Source organism: Mangifera indica, chromosome 4, assembly GCF_011075055.1.
Source record: "Mangifera indica cultivar Alphonso chromosome 4, CATAS_Mindica_2.1, whole genome shotgun sequence".
In the NCBI taxonomy this organism is placed as follows: Eukaryota; Viridiplantae; Streptophyta; class Magnoliopsida; order Sapindales; family Anacardiaceae; genus Mangifera; species Mangifera indica.
This window is the reverse complement of record NC_058140.1, coordinates 18240035-18254919: the sequence shown is the minus strand read 5'-3', so window position 1 is coordinate 18254919 and position 14885 is coordinate 18240035. Positions and strand designations below refer to the sequence as shown.

At 33.6% G+C, this 14885-nt stretch overlaps 1 protein-coding gene across 1 annotated transcript; it reads left to right on the top strand.

Annotated features, from left to right (window-relative positions):
* Position 1: 1 nt before the first annotated feature.
* On the top strand, positions 2 to 8648 carry LOC123215141 (receptor-like protein 4). Its single transcript, XM_044635212.1, has 9 exons — positions 2 to 212; positions 294 to 1340; positions 1952 to 2102; positions 2935 to 3006; positions 4220 to 4288; positions 4971 to 5039; positions 6155 to 6232; positions 7424 to 7632; positions 8019 to 8648. The coding sequence occupies exons 1-9, from the start codon at positions 149 to 151 to the stop codon at positions 8126 to 8128; spliced, it is 1869 nt and encodes a 622-aa protein (XP_044491147.1). The 5' UTR covers positions 2 to 148; the 3' UTR covers positions 8129 to 8648.
* The last annotated feature ends 6237 nt before the right edge of the window (positions 8649 to 14885 follow it).

Genomic DNA, 14885 nt, shown 5'->3' with positions numbered 1-14885 from the left:
TTTAGTTGACACTGTTGACTTGTCCATCTCATTCCTTTCAATCCCGCTAATCTCGCCTCCCTTTTCATCCTTCTTCCAAATTTCTCCTCGCTTTTCTATTTAATGTTCAAAGGCTCACTCTTCTCCCCCACTGTTCTTTCACCTCACTATGTCTCCCTTCTTCCTCCTCTTGCTCTTTCTCCCAATTTCTTCAACTTATTCTTTTCCTTTTGGTAACTACATTCAACTAATTTAACTGAATTTTCGAGCTCTTGCTAAATCGCTCGCTCACTAACTTCTTTTTCTTTTTGCAGACACCAGCTTCCACATTGATTGCGGTAGCGCGTACTCCACCGTCGATCCTTTTAACACGACATGGACTGCTGATCGCTACTACACGGGTGGGGCCGCTGCTGTTGTCTCCGAGCCGTTACACTTCCGTTTTCCTCACGAGAAGACTCTCCGTTACTTTCCTGTCTCCTCCGGCAAAAAGAACTGCTACATAATACCCAATTTGCCGTCTGGCCGTTACTACATCCGTGCATTTACCGTTTACGACAACTATGATGGGAAATCTCACTCTCCTAGCTTCGACGTTTCTGTCGAAGGCACTTCAGTCTTTTCCTGGCGCTCACCCTGGGCCAAGGATTTAGCTCGTGATGGAGCTTACTCCGATCTCTTCGCGTTCGTTAAAGACGGCGAACTTGATTTCTGCTTTTACAGTTTTGCCACTGACCCTCCCGTCATTGGCTCACTTGAAATTCAACAAATCGATCCGGCGTCTTACGGCGCCACTAACATCGGTAACAACCACATTTTAGTCAACTACGGTCGATTATCCTGCGGGTCAAACCAGTGGTGGCGGGGGTTCACTGATGACCCCGATGATTTCGGACGCTCATGGCAATCCGACGCCGGATTCCAATCACAAAATACGAAAAACTCAGTCAAGTCTGTCTCTACTAGAGAAAAAATTACTAACGCTAGTGAACCACCGAATTACTTCCCCATGAAACTGTATCAAACAGCAATCACATCAAGCGGAGTTATCGAATACGAATTGTTGGTGGATGCGAAACTTGATTATTTGCTATGGTTTCATTTCGCGGAGATTGATTCGAGCGTTACTAAGGCTGAGCAGAGAGTTTTTGATGTGATGGTGAATGACAAGAACGTGAGTCGAGTTGATATAGTGAAGCAGGTGGGCACTCTCGCCGCGTGTAGTATGTATTACGTGGCCAAGAACTTGAGCAGTACTAGACTGAGTGTGAAGCTGGTGCCTGTTGTTGGTGCGGTGCTCATCAGTGGGCTTGAGAATTACGCGATTGTCCCCGCTGATCTCTCAACCATGACTGAGCAAGGTATTTATGGAATCAATTTTACTGTCGTTTTTTAAAATAGAGAATTCTTCTTGTGGATAGTCCATTTAGTGAATTTGGAAATGCAAAATTGGGCCTGTTTGATAGGTTAGTTATATGAGAATAGACTTTTAGTTCCCAGAAATAGAAAGCTTGTTGTTGGAGTATTAGTTATACTAGAAGGATTTTGTTTTTATTTCCTAGAAAATAAACATTAGTTCTTGGGATCATAAGAAATGCATCTTTTCCCTCCTTTTATGTTTCATTGCTGAGGAAATGTAGGAGGATGGGAAAAGAATTCCATACAGATTAACATCGACTCTCAAATAACTTCATAGTCCACTACAGTGTTTTTTGAATTTTTTTTGTACTGTAAAACACGATAGATTGATAAGATTTCAATATACTTCTTTAAATTATTAGATTTTAGCCTTCGAAAGATTTTTTATTGTTAATTTTTCTTGTTGATTATGAATGACCGGGAAATAAAAAATATTACTCCTTCTATGACATTCATGAAAGAGAAGAAAAGAAATAAAATTTTGAGATTGAGGTTGGTTCTGCTTTAAATTGTGAGAATGTGAGGTGTGCTTAATATGAGCTTGTTTTTGTAGTGGTTGCCATGAGAGCATTGAAAGAGTCACTTCGTGTTCCCGACAGAATGGGTTGGAATGGTGATCCTTGTGCTCCTACAAATTGGGATGCTTGGGAGGGAATTACGTGTCGACCCAACAAGGCTAGAACTGTCCTTGTCATATCACAAATGTAAGTCCTGGATTTACTTTATGTTACACATCTAATGAACAGACTGAACATATAATCAGTCAATCACAATGAACAAAGAAACTTTTTCCTTGAAGAAGTTAATAGCATGTCTTCAAGAGATATCAAGGAATTTTACCTAGAAGAGTTAGTTAATTAGTCTAGGAGGCTGGAAATCGACTCCATTGGCAGAAAGAAGAATGCAATGTCTTGACATAATATGGTCCGTGACGCAAACAGTGTCAATGCAAATCATCCTGAGTTTACAGTTGATTGGGTAGGTGGGAAGTAGAAGGTAAGCATGCAGGCTGAAAAAGCAAAAGGGTAAATGAGAGACCATTTACCCTATTTGGTTGGAAAGGAATATAAAACTCAGTCCTTCCCTATATTAACAGGAGTGTCAGAAATAATAACTATGGAGGGGAGAAAATCAATTTTTGCTTCCACTACTTTTCTTCCATATAAGCATACAAGTATAAACATATGTGCATGCAACTTCAACATATAATTGTAAGTGTGTAATTTATCTATTTTCTTCTCTCCATTTATCATGTGAATGGTGGAAAGTGACAATTCTTTCTTTTGCTTCCCCTTTTTGTCTTACAAACGTATAAAGAGCAGTGGGTTTAGTTCCCTTTTTTCTTTTCCTTACACCGTACTGTTAGTGATGATCCTTTACAGCTCATATGAATTTTTATCATTACCGGATCTAGTGCCTTTTCTTGTTCTATTATTTCATGTTAATATTGAAAATTCCCTCTCCTTTCTCTATGGCTTTTTTTAGAAAGACATTTTTATATCAGGTTATAGTAACTCATGTTTACATTTATTTCAGAGATCTTGGAAGTCAAGGCTTGAAAGGGACTATTAGTGACAAGATAAGTCTCTTGTCAAACCTGGTAACCCTGTAAGTAACAGCTGGCTATTTTTTGTACATTATAATTCTTATGGGACTATATAGTCTCAACTTGTGAATTATTACATATCTATTGTAATATGCTGCTATAGTTCAATATAATCAACTGAGATTTCCATCCTGCTCTATTGTAGGGTATATCTACCAAGGAGCTTTACAATTCTGTATCTTCTCTCATATGTCCTGCTTTTGTTTTGGCCTATTGCTTGCCACATTGCATTTAACTGAATCTTTATTCATCTTTATTGTTATAGTGATTTTGTTTTTGTTAATAGATGATCAAGCAATCTGTGAAGTACATGTAATTCCTTATTTCATTATGATAATATTTGCAACAACTTTTAGGCCCACATTATGTTGGAAATAGTCCTCTACCTATAGGACCTCTTAGATACATTTATCTAGTCAACATCTGTTATTAGGTCCACAAATGCGCCAACTTTCAGCTAGTTTGACCATGTCCCATGATACTTGCAAAGTTTGGGAATTGACCAAGACCATTTAACCTTGAATAGAATCCAAGTTTGAGTGAGCATCAACACTCAAATATGACCTTGAGCTCTAATTCCAGATAACCAGCTAATGTAAAATTTTGTTGCCTAAGAAAAAATATATGGGATAATTTTAGTGTGTGTTAAATATTTGTGCTCATCTACAGAAAAGAATATCTATGCTCACAGGCTCTAGCCAACTCAAGTTCAGGCTTGTCTATTAAACCAACCAAGATCTGACCAGATCCACACTCAAGCAGCTAGCATGTGCATTTCTATTTTGCCACCCTGTCTCTGTCCGGAGCAAGAAGATTAGGACTTTACAATCAACCTTGTGTTAGCTCTACCATGGATTAGAAACGTACTTCCCCTAGCTCTACCATGGATTAGAAACATACTTCCCCTTAGTTCTGATGCTCCCATCATACTAATTATCTAAAATGATCAGTCCTTTTGTTGACAAAAAACATTTTAGATAAGAAAAATTTCAGATATTTGAATGTGTATCATTGCTTGTTAATATTTTTGTGATGTTGGGTCTGTTTGTTATATTTGGATGTTAGTCTATGTTTTCTTTTTAAGCTTCTACGGTTACAATTTATACTGCAACCTCCTCCCCCCCTCCCAAAAGAAAAAATTTAGGAGAAAGAAAATTGTAATCACTCTTCTAAATCAATTGGACATTCAGAAACGTTTTGCTTTTTTATTTGCAGGAACTTGAGCTCTAATTCTTTGGGAGGTGCTTTACCAGCAGGGTTGGGTCAAGAATCTCTTGCACGACTGTAAGTGCACTATTTTGTTACTGTCTCTGTTTCAGATTATTAATGTGCTAGGTGGTATCTGCACATAAACCGCTTAACTTTCTTTTTGGAACATAGTTAAATTAAGCTCCTTTATTTAATCATGCAAGATTGATGCTGTACAACTTAGTGTATTGAATTTCTTGTAATTACCGTCTTTTGATATTTTAAAAAATTTTAGTAGTTTGCTTGATGATCTTCTTTCTCTAGCTTTCTGTGGATTTCTAGTTGTAAATGTCTTATATTAAAGAGCCTATACTTTTGTTGTCCTATTAAAGTAATTTTGGTTTTCCAATTGTGATCGTGTGTAATACTTTGAAAGCTTTCGCTTTCCAATCAGATAGCTGTTTTATCTAACTAGGCCAAGTTCCATTTGTAAAGCGGGGTCCATTTTTTTATTTGTGATTTTTTTTTATATAACTCTTCTTGTACCAAGCCAAAAAAAGTGATTTGTTTTGCAGTTTCATCGTTTATATTACTTTGAGCCTCCTGTGGGGTAGATTAAAAACAAAATAAAAGAATTTTCTATCTTCCTTTCCTTTTATAGTTGATTACAGTTCTTCCACTGCAGTCACTCCATTTTCAAATGTAACGCCTTGTCAAAGCTGTGTATAATGTGGACGCTGAAGTTGATGTTAAAAATTTTCTGTTTTTCACATTTCAGGGATTTGTCAAATAATCTGTTCACAGGATCTATACCAAGTAGTCTAACTTCTTCAACGCTGCAGCTTGTGTAAGTAGTTTGCATGGTTTTATTATGAGAAATTTTAAATTTTAGTTCTACATTTTTTAAGAAATAAGGCTTTGCTGAATTATGCTTTTCATACGGTTCCAAGGTTAAGAGTTGTATTTATTGAACTATTTGCTTATATGTGTGTCCTAAATATCCCAAGCATATATCTGTGATTGATCTAAAATTCTAAGTTATGTCCATTTTGATTTTTTTTGTTGGACTCTTTCACATGCAATGGTAGTTTGAATTTATATTATCAACATGCCAGTAGTCAAAATCATGGGTTTTTCTCTGTAAGGAATTTTCATGGCACTGTATCTTTTGCTTTTTAAAGTCTGTTCAAAATTCTTTTTATCAATTTGCTTGACATGACATTCATGGGTACAACTTAATATTAAAATTACCATCTAGAAGTTCTCTGTTATTTATACTTTCAATTTTTCCAGTTACCAGTCGATGTTCAGTAGACTTGGAAGCAGAAGTTCATCTTCACTTATACATTACTCGATATCCTACAAGCATGACAAAGAAGTTAGATGAGGGGTGTTGTAGTACCTTATTGTAATACCAAAATGTGAGGACTTCTAGGAAACAGCAGAGAAGTAATCAACCAGCATATACAAAAAATCTTTTTGATTATTTCTTCTACAGAGACACATAACGTCAAATATATGGAGAAAATTATTTCTTGAAGGTCTATATATGCTTTTAGTCTAGTTCTAGTTGCTTAGTATTCAAGGTAGGCTCAAGAAAATCTTACTGGAACCATGAACATCTATGTTAGAAGTTTAAATCAATTGGATTTGAATGAAACCAGTCTTTGACTGAACCAGTACATCTCAATTCTTTAATTCTGACATAATACAATCCTCTAGCGAGTAATCTTTGCATGATCACTCAGCCCTTAAGAAATTGGAATTCCAATTTCAATAAATTAATATACTAGGGCAGAGAGACAGACACTTAGAAATAGGAGCTTCTATCAGCCATTACAAAATAATTTAAGATAATTAATGCCATTTTTTGTGGGTAAACATATAGCAGTTTTTTGGATTGCTCTTTTCTGCTATTACAGTATCACTTTTGCACTAACTGTGCCTTTGCTCTTTTCTTAGGCTATTGAATAATAACTTACTGGAAGGGCAAGTTCCAGAGGAACTTTACTCAATTGCCGTGCATGGTGGAGAAATTGAGTAAGTAATACTTAAAGTTGCTAAGCTGTAATTATTCTTTATGTGGCTATTCATTTTAAATCTGGAGAAATTTGTGAGTTTATAAATTACAATTGCAGACGTGGTTTTGTGTTGTCTTAATGGTTACTGGATTTACCGAATACTGTATATATTAGATTTGGTTTTTGCTTTTGTGTAATTTTTCATTTTGCTTTTTCATATATATCTTCTTTTGCAATGTGGCTAATTATGATGTAGCAGATTTTCCTTTAAGTTCAATTGTCTTTGATTCTCTGATTGACTTCTCCCTGGGAATTTCTTTGTAGAAGGTCATACTCTGTGAATTTCAATCTCAGGTTGTATACCCATTGGGGCAGTAGCTATTGTGTCAAAGAACGTTGGATTACAATTCCTGTTAGATTTGATAACTTGGTTATTAATGTGCACCTCATCTCTGCTTAATTGTGTCCAAAGCAGATTTGAGAGCCAAGTTCAATTGGCTTTCTTAATTTGGAACTTGGTGTCAGTGTCACTGCATCATCAAAAATTGGCTTTTAAATTAGTAAGAGAAACATTGTTGATCAGAATGCCTTTGTTTGTGGAGAAGAGTTATCAGTCTGAGTCTCCTTCAATTCTAAAAGGTTCCTCATCTTTTCTTGCATGTCAATTTTCTTCTTCAACATTCACTATAATCCTGTTGAATCTGTTCTCATTGACAAGTAAAACACCAGACAACCCTTTTTCAACCTGTGTATCCCATGCTTCCGTGTTTTTGCCCTTCCTTTTTTTTTTTTTTGGGAACTCTCAAACTCAGATAAAGGTCAAGAAAAAACCTCTATGATTGCACCCAACTTTGTCAAAACCTTTGGAATGACAAATTTGAATGGTTATTTAGCTTATGGTTTGTGGAAGTTCTTTCTGAAGCATATTCTACATTTGGTAAGAAAGACAAAACTGATTGACCGATAAAAGCGAATGTGGCTGCTTTGGTAAGTGGCATTATTCACAGTTCATCAATATAATCACCATTGATTATTCAATTAGCATACTGAAATGAATTGTTGTGAGTTATATTGGGTGGCATATAAAAATGTTGAACAAAGGATTAGTCATTTGCGTTGGCTGAAGTGTGACTGCATCTTGCTTGTATAAATATCTGAAACTAATTTTATATTATGCACTCACTCAATGTAATACAATGTCTCTTTTCAGCCTCTCTGGTAACAAAGGTTTGTGTGGTGTATCTTATTTGCCACCGTGCCCTTTATTTTGGGAAAATGGTGGCTTATCTAAAGGTGTTAAAGTAGCAATAGGACTATCGTGCCTTGTAATTCTTTGTGTGCTTCTGCTGATCGCATACACATGCTACATCAGGCGGAGAAGGAATGATTATGACTTTGGTCTACCACAAGATCTGATGTGTAAGTATGATCTGAAAGAAGTTCAAGTTTGTCAATCTTATTTTGGTTTAGTTTATTATTATCAAACTATTTTGTTCCACCTCAAACACTATTGGTTGGTCTAACATGCATGAAGAACATATGTAGTAATAGTAAATATCTGACACAAATTTAGGATCCAACAAAACAAAAATTAGCACTTGCTGACTTGAATTGAATCTTGAATGCTTGAATTTGTGGAAATCAATGTCAAAGTGTAGAAGCTTAGGTGTGTACAAATACATTCTCACAATTTGTTTTTCAATTTCATTTTTATTTTTACAAAATGCAAAATTTTTTTTCTTGAAAAATACGACCATAAAATATCTGACTTGGGTTTTTTTTTGGGTGATGGATATTTTCTTCAGCACTTGCAGCAAAGAGAAACAGATATCTAAGGCAGAAGTCATTGATGCTCCTTGAAATGGAAAGCCAACATGCGAAAGGACTGCCATCTCTTCCTCTAAATCCACTCTAAAGATCAGACCGAAAAAGTATAGTATTAAATGTTGACAGTGTGTCACTCACCAACAGAACACAGAGAAGAGGTGCCGAAAATGATTGATTGTACTAACTACTAAATGCTCGGGTGAGCTGTATTGCTGCTTTCCAAACAAGGAGGTTCACTGGTTTGGCTTGGTTCAATGATTCAACCAAACTGGGGTCTTCTGAGAGCCACAAAATCTGAAGAATACAATGCATCTCACTTTCTATCCTTATCAACAAAACCATGAGTCCTCTCCCCTGTATTATATTACCATTTTGCGGCATTCTTCCATGATTATATTATATATGTTGTAATTTCATACTTCAAATGCATATAATTGCCACCACATATTTATATCATCTGGTCCCTCCCGCCTTCAATTTTTATTCATAATCAGTTTTAGCAAAGCTGTTTCAATTATACTTTCTTTTTTTCTGTAAATGGATAATATATTATTGTTTTGCTAACGATTTGCTTGTTCTGTTCCAAGGGACAAGACATTTGATTGTTATTATTTGTGAAAAAGCTTAGTAAATCCATGGTGAAGGTGAATGTGAAGGTGACGTTCCATTTTATTTTTCTAGTATGTATGATAATAATTATGTGGGTATTCACAGCCACAAAGTAGCAAGATAAATGGGTACACACTTTCTAAATGGGGTAGCAAATAATAAAATTAAAAAGGAAAATAAAAATCATCAGTATAATATATCCTTAAATCGAAACAAAAACTGAGAAGATGCATGCACACTGTTTGTTTGAAAGTGATGGTAAACGTACGATAGGGATTTGCTAACAACCCTGTCTCTTCGCACCATTACCAGTAATTTAAAATGGGAGAACAGTTCCTATTGGGTCAGAGTCGGGCAATGATTTTGGACCTTCTCAGCTATTAGTCAGTTTTTTACGAGACTTCCTCTCATGTTTATAAACTTTGCCTCTTACCCCTCCCTTTCTCGCCTTTCTATCAACAACCACATTTTATTGAGAAGAGGATTTATATGACTTTCTTCTCATTTCTTTATTTAGAAAACTATCTTAACTAGATTCATTATGATCTTTTCATCTAGTGTTGGGTTAGACAAACAGGTTTGGAAGGTCTCTCATGAGTTTGGCAAGTGTCAAATAACCATACTCTTTGTACTCTATCATCAAACACGATTTCTTTCCGATCAACTGATTAATAATTTCTTTGAATATATTTAAATGGTCGATTATAATTAATATTTTTAAAAGACCAAACGACTATTTCTCACCCAAGATATGTTGTAATGACAAGTTTTCATCTTTTAACTATGAAAACACCAAATACCTACCTATGACCAGTTAAAAATAACGGTAGTAAGGGTAAAATCGTTATTTTCTCTATAATATTAAAAAATATACTAAAATATAATCTATTTTTACCCCCCTAAACTTTGAAAACTAAAATTTTCCCCCAGTCTAAGTTTTTAAAAATGGTAATTTCACTCTAGGGTTTGGTTTTAAAATCTTCGGCGACCTCTCCGGCTCTATTGCCAACGGCCTCTCTCTCCTGAGACATCCTCTCCTTTCGGCGATCTCTTTCCTCCCATTTGGAAGGTCAATCAGAGTTGGAGACGCCTTGGGAGACGAAGAACTTCGTCGGGAAAGACAAAGTTCTTCGTCTTCCTAGACGAAGACGAAGTCGTCATCTTCGTCTAGGAAGACGGTCTCCGATGCCGATCGGCCCTCCAAATGGGAGGAAAGAGATCGCCGGAAGGAGATCACCGGAAGGAGAGGATGCTTCAAGAGGGAGAGACCATCGACAATGGAGCCGGAGAGGTCGTCGAAGATTTCAAAACCAAACCCTAGGGTGAAACTGCCATTTTTTAAAACTTAGGCTGAGGGAAAATTTTAGTTTTTAAAGTTTAGGGTGCAAAAAGAGATAAAATTTTCAGGCGTTAGGGTTCTGTTAAATTTAACCGGCTATGGGTGGGTATTTAGTGTTTTCATAGTTAAAAGGTGGAAACTTGTCATTATAGCATACCTTGGGTGGGAAATAGTCGTTTGACCTTTTTAAAACTAGATTAATGATCAAATCAGTTGTCTCATTGATTATAATTTAACCGCTTCAACATGAGAATAATAAAAAAGTAAAAAATAATTAAATTATTTAAAAATAAGTAAAATTTTAAAAAAATTTAAAAATCAAATCAAGTTTTTAATCGGTTCATTTGATCAAACTTGATTTTTGATCGGATTTGATGGAGTTAATAATAAAACTGATTTTTTATATTAACTAGATTAGACTTAAAACTGGTTCTCGATTCAATTGGTTGAATCAATCGATCCAATCTAGTTTTCAAATAATTGATTATAATAACTCTATCTTAGTATCTCAAATTCATTGTCTATTTGATAAAAAATAACTTTTTATTTTATATTTGACTAACATAAATCTCCTCTAACTTACTCAACCACGAACATAATTCAAAACATTATCATCTACCTTGCCCATTGTCTAACGTACCAATAAACTTGCCTATAAAATAAAGTTTACACCATGTCTTCTCGTCAGGTTTATCAAGAATTTAAAAACAAAACAAAAACAAATTCTGATGCCTGGTTGTTGGGGCAAGGTTTAGCAATGATTTTATGCATTTTTCCTTCTAATGGTCCTCAAACTTGTAAAATTTGTCAGCACCTCTTCCACTTCCAATGTGGGATAACACTACAAATTCCGTAGTATTTTGGGAAGCTAAAAAACAATTAACTTTAGTTGACGTTTGACTTTGATGGAGATATTTGCTTCAAGTTGTTGGACTTGGAACCCCTGTTGAATTTTAGACCCACCATTAATACATAAACAAATGAATAAATTAAAGTTCTAAATATAAATATTTAATTAATAGCCCCAGAAAATTCAACAGAAGTTTGTCCGATTTAAAACAGAGATGAGGAGGAGACATTGTCATTATATAGAATTTATTGGCAGAGTTTAGTTTTCTTTCTTCTCTGATGCCTTGAGTTTACTTTTTCTTGTCAAATAATGCAAGATTCAAAGCGATATACACTGGCAGGCAGGCAAGCAACAGCACAGATCAGGAATATCACATGCGTCCACATTTCTAAGTGCTCAAATTGTCAAAGCCCCAAACTTAAGACTTTGAATTTCATTATCATACATACTTAGACTTATATATTAATTATGCTTAGTTCTTACCTTCCATTATTATAGTCTTTGTATTTTTATTTTTATTTTTACTGCAAATCCAAATTTTAATTTTAAAAATATTATCGCAGGTGATGGGATTTTTAATTAGTTTTTATTTGGTCAAAATCATTGGACAAGTAAAATAATTTTGTAATAAGATGTGTTGTCTTGTGTTGTGATGTCAAAGGTTGTTTTAATTTTGTATGGTTTTGTCAACTTGGACACACAGAATTTTAATCCATCGGGCACTGTTGAGGCTGCCCTCCCTGCCACTGCAACATTTCTAGAAACTAAGTCAAAGTCTTTTTAGTTCCAAACTACACTCTCACGTACTACTACTGCTACTTTGACTTCAAATTTATATCTGTGACTGTGAGGGCCAAGTGGTGTCGTCCTCTCTTATTTCTAGCCTGCCTGCCATCACGCCGCTTCAATATTTTGACTAGTCTTCTGAATTCTGTGCTTTTAAACACATTTTAATCCATAATAATCTTTTATTTGATGTAACAATATTTGATTGCATAATTTTTAAAAAAAAATTATTTATTTAATTATAAATTAATAATTTAATTTAAGCAGATAAATTTATGCAATTATTAGTCTTAAGTTATGACACTAAATAAGGCCACGTAGCCTTCCCAAATGCCATAAAAACAGCCTATCATTTTTAGGAACAAACGAACCCATTAAACAGGAGATTAATATATTATTAAAAGTTAATAAATAAATAAATATATGATTAGGATAATTTAATCTTTTTTATATGTATAATTGACGTGTAGTGTAGTGTAGTGTAGTTAAAGATTTTTCTTTTGAATAGGACCAGCAATGGAAGACCTCGAGATATGCACAAAGTCTAGTCTATGTACTGAGGGCTAAGCATGTAATTGTAAACGTGAGAAATAGAAAATAAATAGCAAAAATTGGCAACCAGCAGTAGCAACTTGTAATAGAAGATAGATGAGGATAGGAGGCTTATCTTGAATAGTACCCAATTTTTATTTGACTTTCTAACGTTCTGTTTTTGACTTCCACGCTCTAGAAGTATGAGTGGGGACCCATTTAATTAAGTTGGACCGACTCACCGAATTCCCATAATTTTTCAATTAACTTTCATAATACCTGATTAATCTCATTAATATTGCAGATTATAGAAAAAAAAAAAAAAAACAATAAAACAAGCAACGAGAATTAGTGGGATAGAGTGAATCATCTGTAGGTTTCTAGTGAGATTCAAAACTTTTATAAATAAGAGTTTAAAAAAAATTTAAAAGAGAAGACAGATTAAGAAAATGAAGAACTAGAGTTATTTAATTATATCATCTCTGATTATCATCTCCGATGTTATGAGTTTTATCAAGAACTCCTCACTCTGAAGCCATAAACTCATTTTTACGGATTGGATTATCTTCGTCATTGATGGATTCCATTTATGATAATAATTATAAGGTTGATGATGGATGTAGTCAACAAAAGCAACTTACACTGGAAACAATTTCAATGGCACGGAGATGGATTCTGCTGCCTTCATTGAATATTAATTGTTTCAGGTTAGCCTAGCTGTATTTTGATTGACTCATTAAGAATCTTCTGGTTTTTATTTATGTTTGAAACTTGCACACTACACTACACTACATTACAAGTATTATAATAATAATATCTTAATCACACTTGTCTTTAACCATGTTTCAATGTTTCTAGATTGCGGTATTATTCCAGAAAAAAACATTATTATTTTTTATATGAATTATTAAATATTTATCTGTCTATAAATAGTAGATAATTTCTGTTTTTGTTTTTCTTCAATTGTTCAATCACGCATTTGAAAACAAAAGCTGTCCGAAAATTTAATACTGTTGGTCAATTAAATTGAAAAAAAAGGAAAATAGAGGGCTCACGTGGTTTGACCCGAAAAGGTGGGTCATTGTCCATGTCGGTAGAGGATCAAGCAACAGTCTAAAGACTTTAATAAATAAAATTATTTGATTGGGTGTTCCGAGTTGGTTGCGTGTGAACACATTGAAGAAAAAAGTTGGAGGATAAGAAAAAAACAAAAGGCATGGAATCATAAATGTTGGCCTGAAATAGCTTTAGATTGAATTCGAATTATTTAAATTTGAGACTATAATTAAAATAATTTAATTCAAATTCATGAATTAAATTTTAGTTGGATTTGGTTTAACCGATAAATTTAATTTAATTCATAAAATTTTAATATAAATTTAGTTTACTATTTGAATTGAAATTCAATATTTGTATTCATGTCAACTCTAAAACAATGTCATTTAGAGTGAATTAAACTCCAAAATAACATTGTTTTGAAATGAAGGCCCATCAAAATGTCTTCGAAGCATCGAGGCAAGATAAGACTATTTAAATTGATGAACTTGTAAAAGAAGATATTATTACGATACGTGTTGGAATACATGTGACTATGGTAAGGATTATTTAAGGAGGGATACTACATATGACGATTGTGAGGCGGATGAAGAAGAGGAAAGATTATATAAATGGAAGAGTATTGTAACATTTACATGTATGTCTTATGTATATTACAGTCATTTCTCATAATTTAAGTTGATTTGTTTTTTATTAAATAGAGAAAATGTTGAAATATAACTTACAAGTATGTTTAAAAGAAAGTCAAATAATTTCTCATTATTTAAATTGAGTTAATTTTTATTTTAAAATAGTTGAATGATCATTTAAGGGTAAAAATGTAATTCTAATTAACAAAACACTTATTATAGTAGGAAGAACACCTATTTTTAAGTGAATATTATCGAAAGATTATGAGTATAAAAAAGAAAAAGCCAAGATGCAAGTATAATAACTATAAAAAATATTTGACCATAAGGAGTGAACATCTTCCTATTTTTACAATTTTACCCAAATTTATAATTTTATCTAACTTGAATGAAATTTGAATTTACTTATTTCTCCTCTAAATCAAGCCCTAGCTCATGTGAACACTTGACCGACCAAGTTTGATTCATATAGAATCAAATCCACCTCTTGTTGACGTGGCGAGAAACTTCCACAAATTCGAATTGCTCTTTTAGTTATTATTAATAATAATAGGGTACAAAGCATAAACATATATTCCTACTTTTACAACTTTGCAGCTACATAATATTTGTTATTTCGCCACTTTATGCTAATGTAGGTACTCTCCTGAACCAATGATGTGACATTCTATTATTTATACATTATCTTATGAACAAAGCACTGACCTCATCAACAACCCGATAAAAATTCAATCTTTACCATCGTAATTTCAGCTGTTTCTAGAAAAAGGGAGCCAAAAAAAAAAAAAAAAGAATATCAAGGTTATTGATGGAGGCCGAATGACCAAACTTTGATGAAATTTTCTTACGCACCCTTTAAGTTTGAAAAAAAATAAAATTATATACCTACTTATCATCTATTTTCATTAATAAAAAATGTTTGATATCATTGAAATTATTAGTTTATCATATTTAATAAAATTATGAAATTAAACACTTACCATAATGTTAAATGTAATCTATCATATTTTTTTATTGAAATTATGCAAATATTTGATTTATTTTT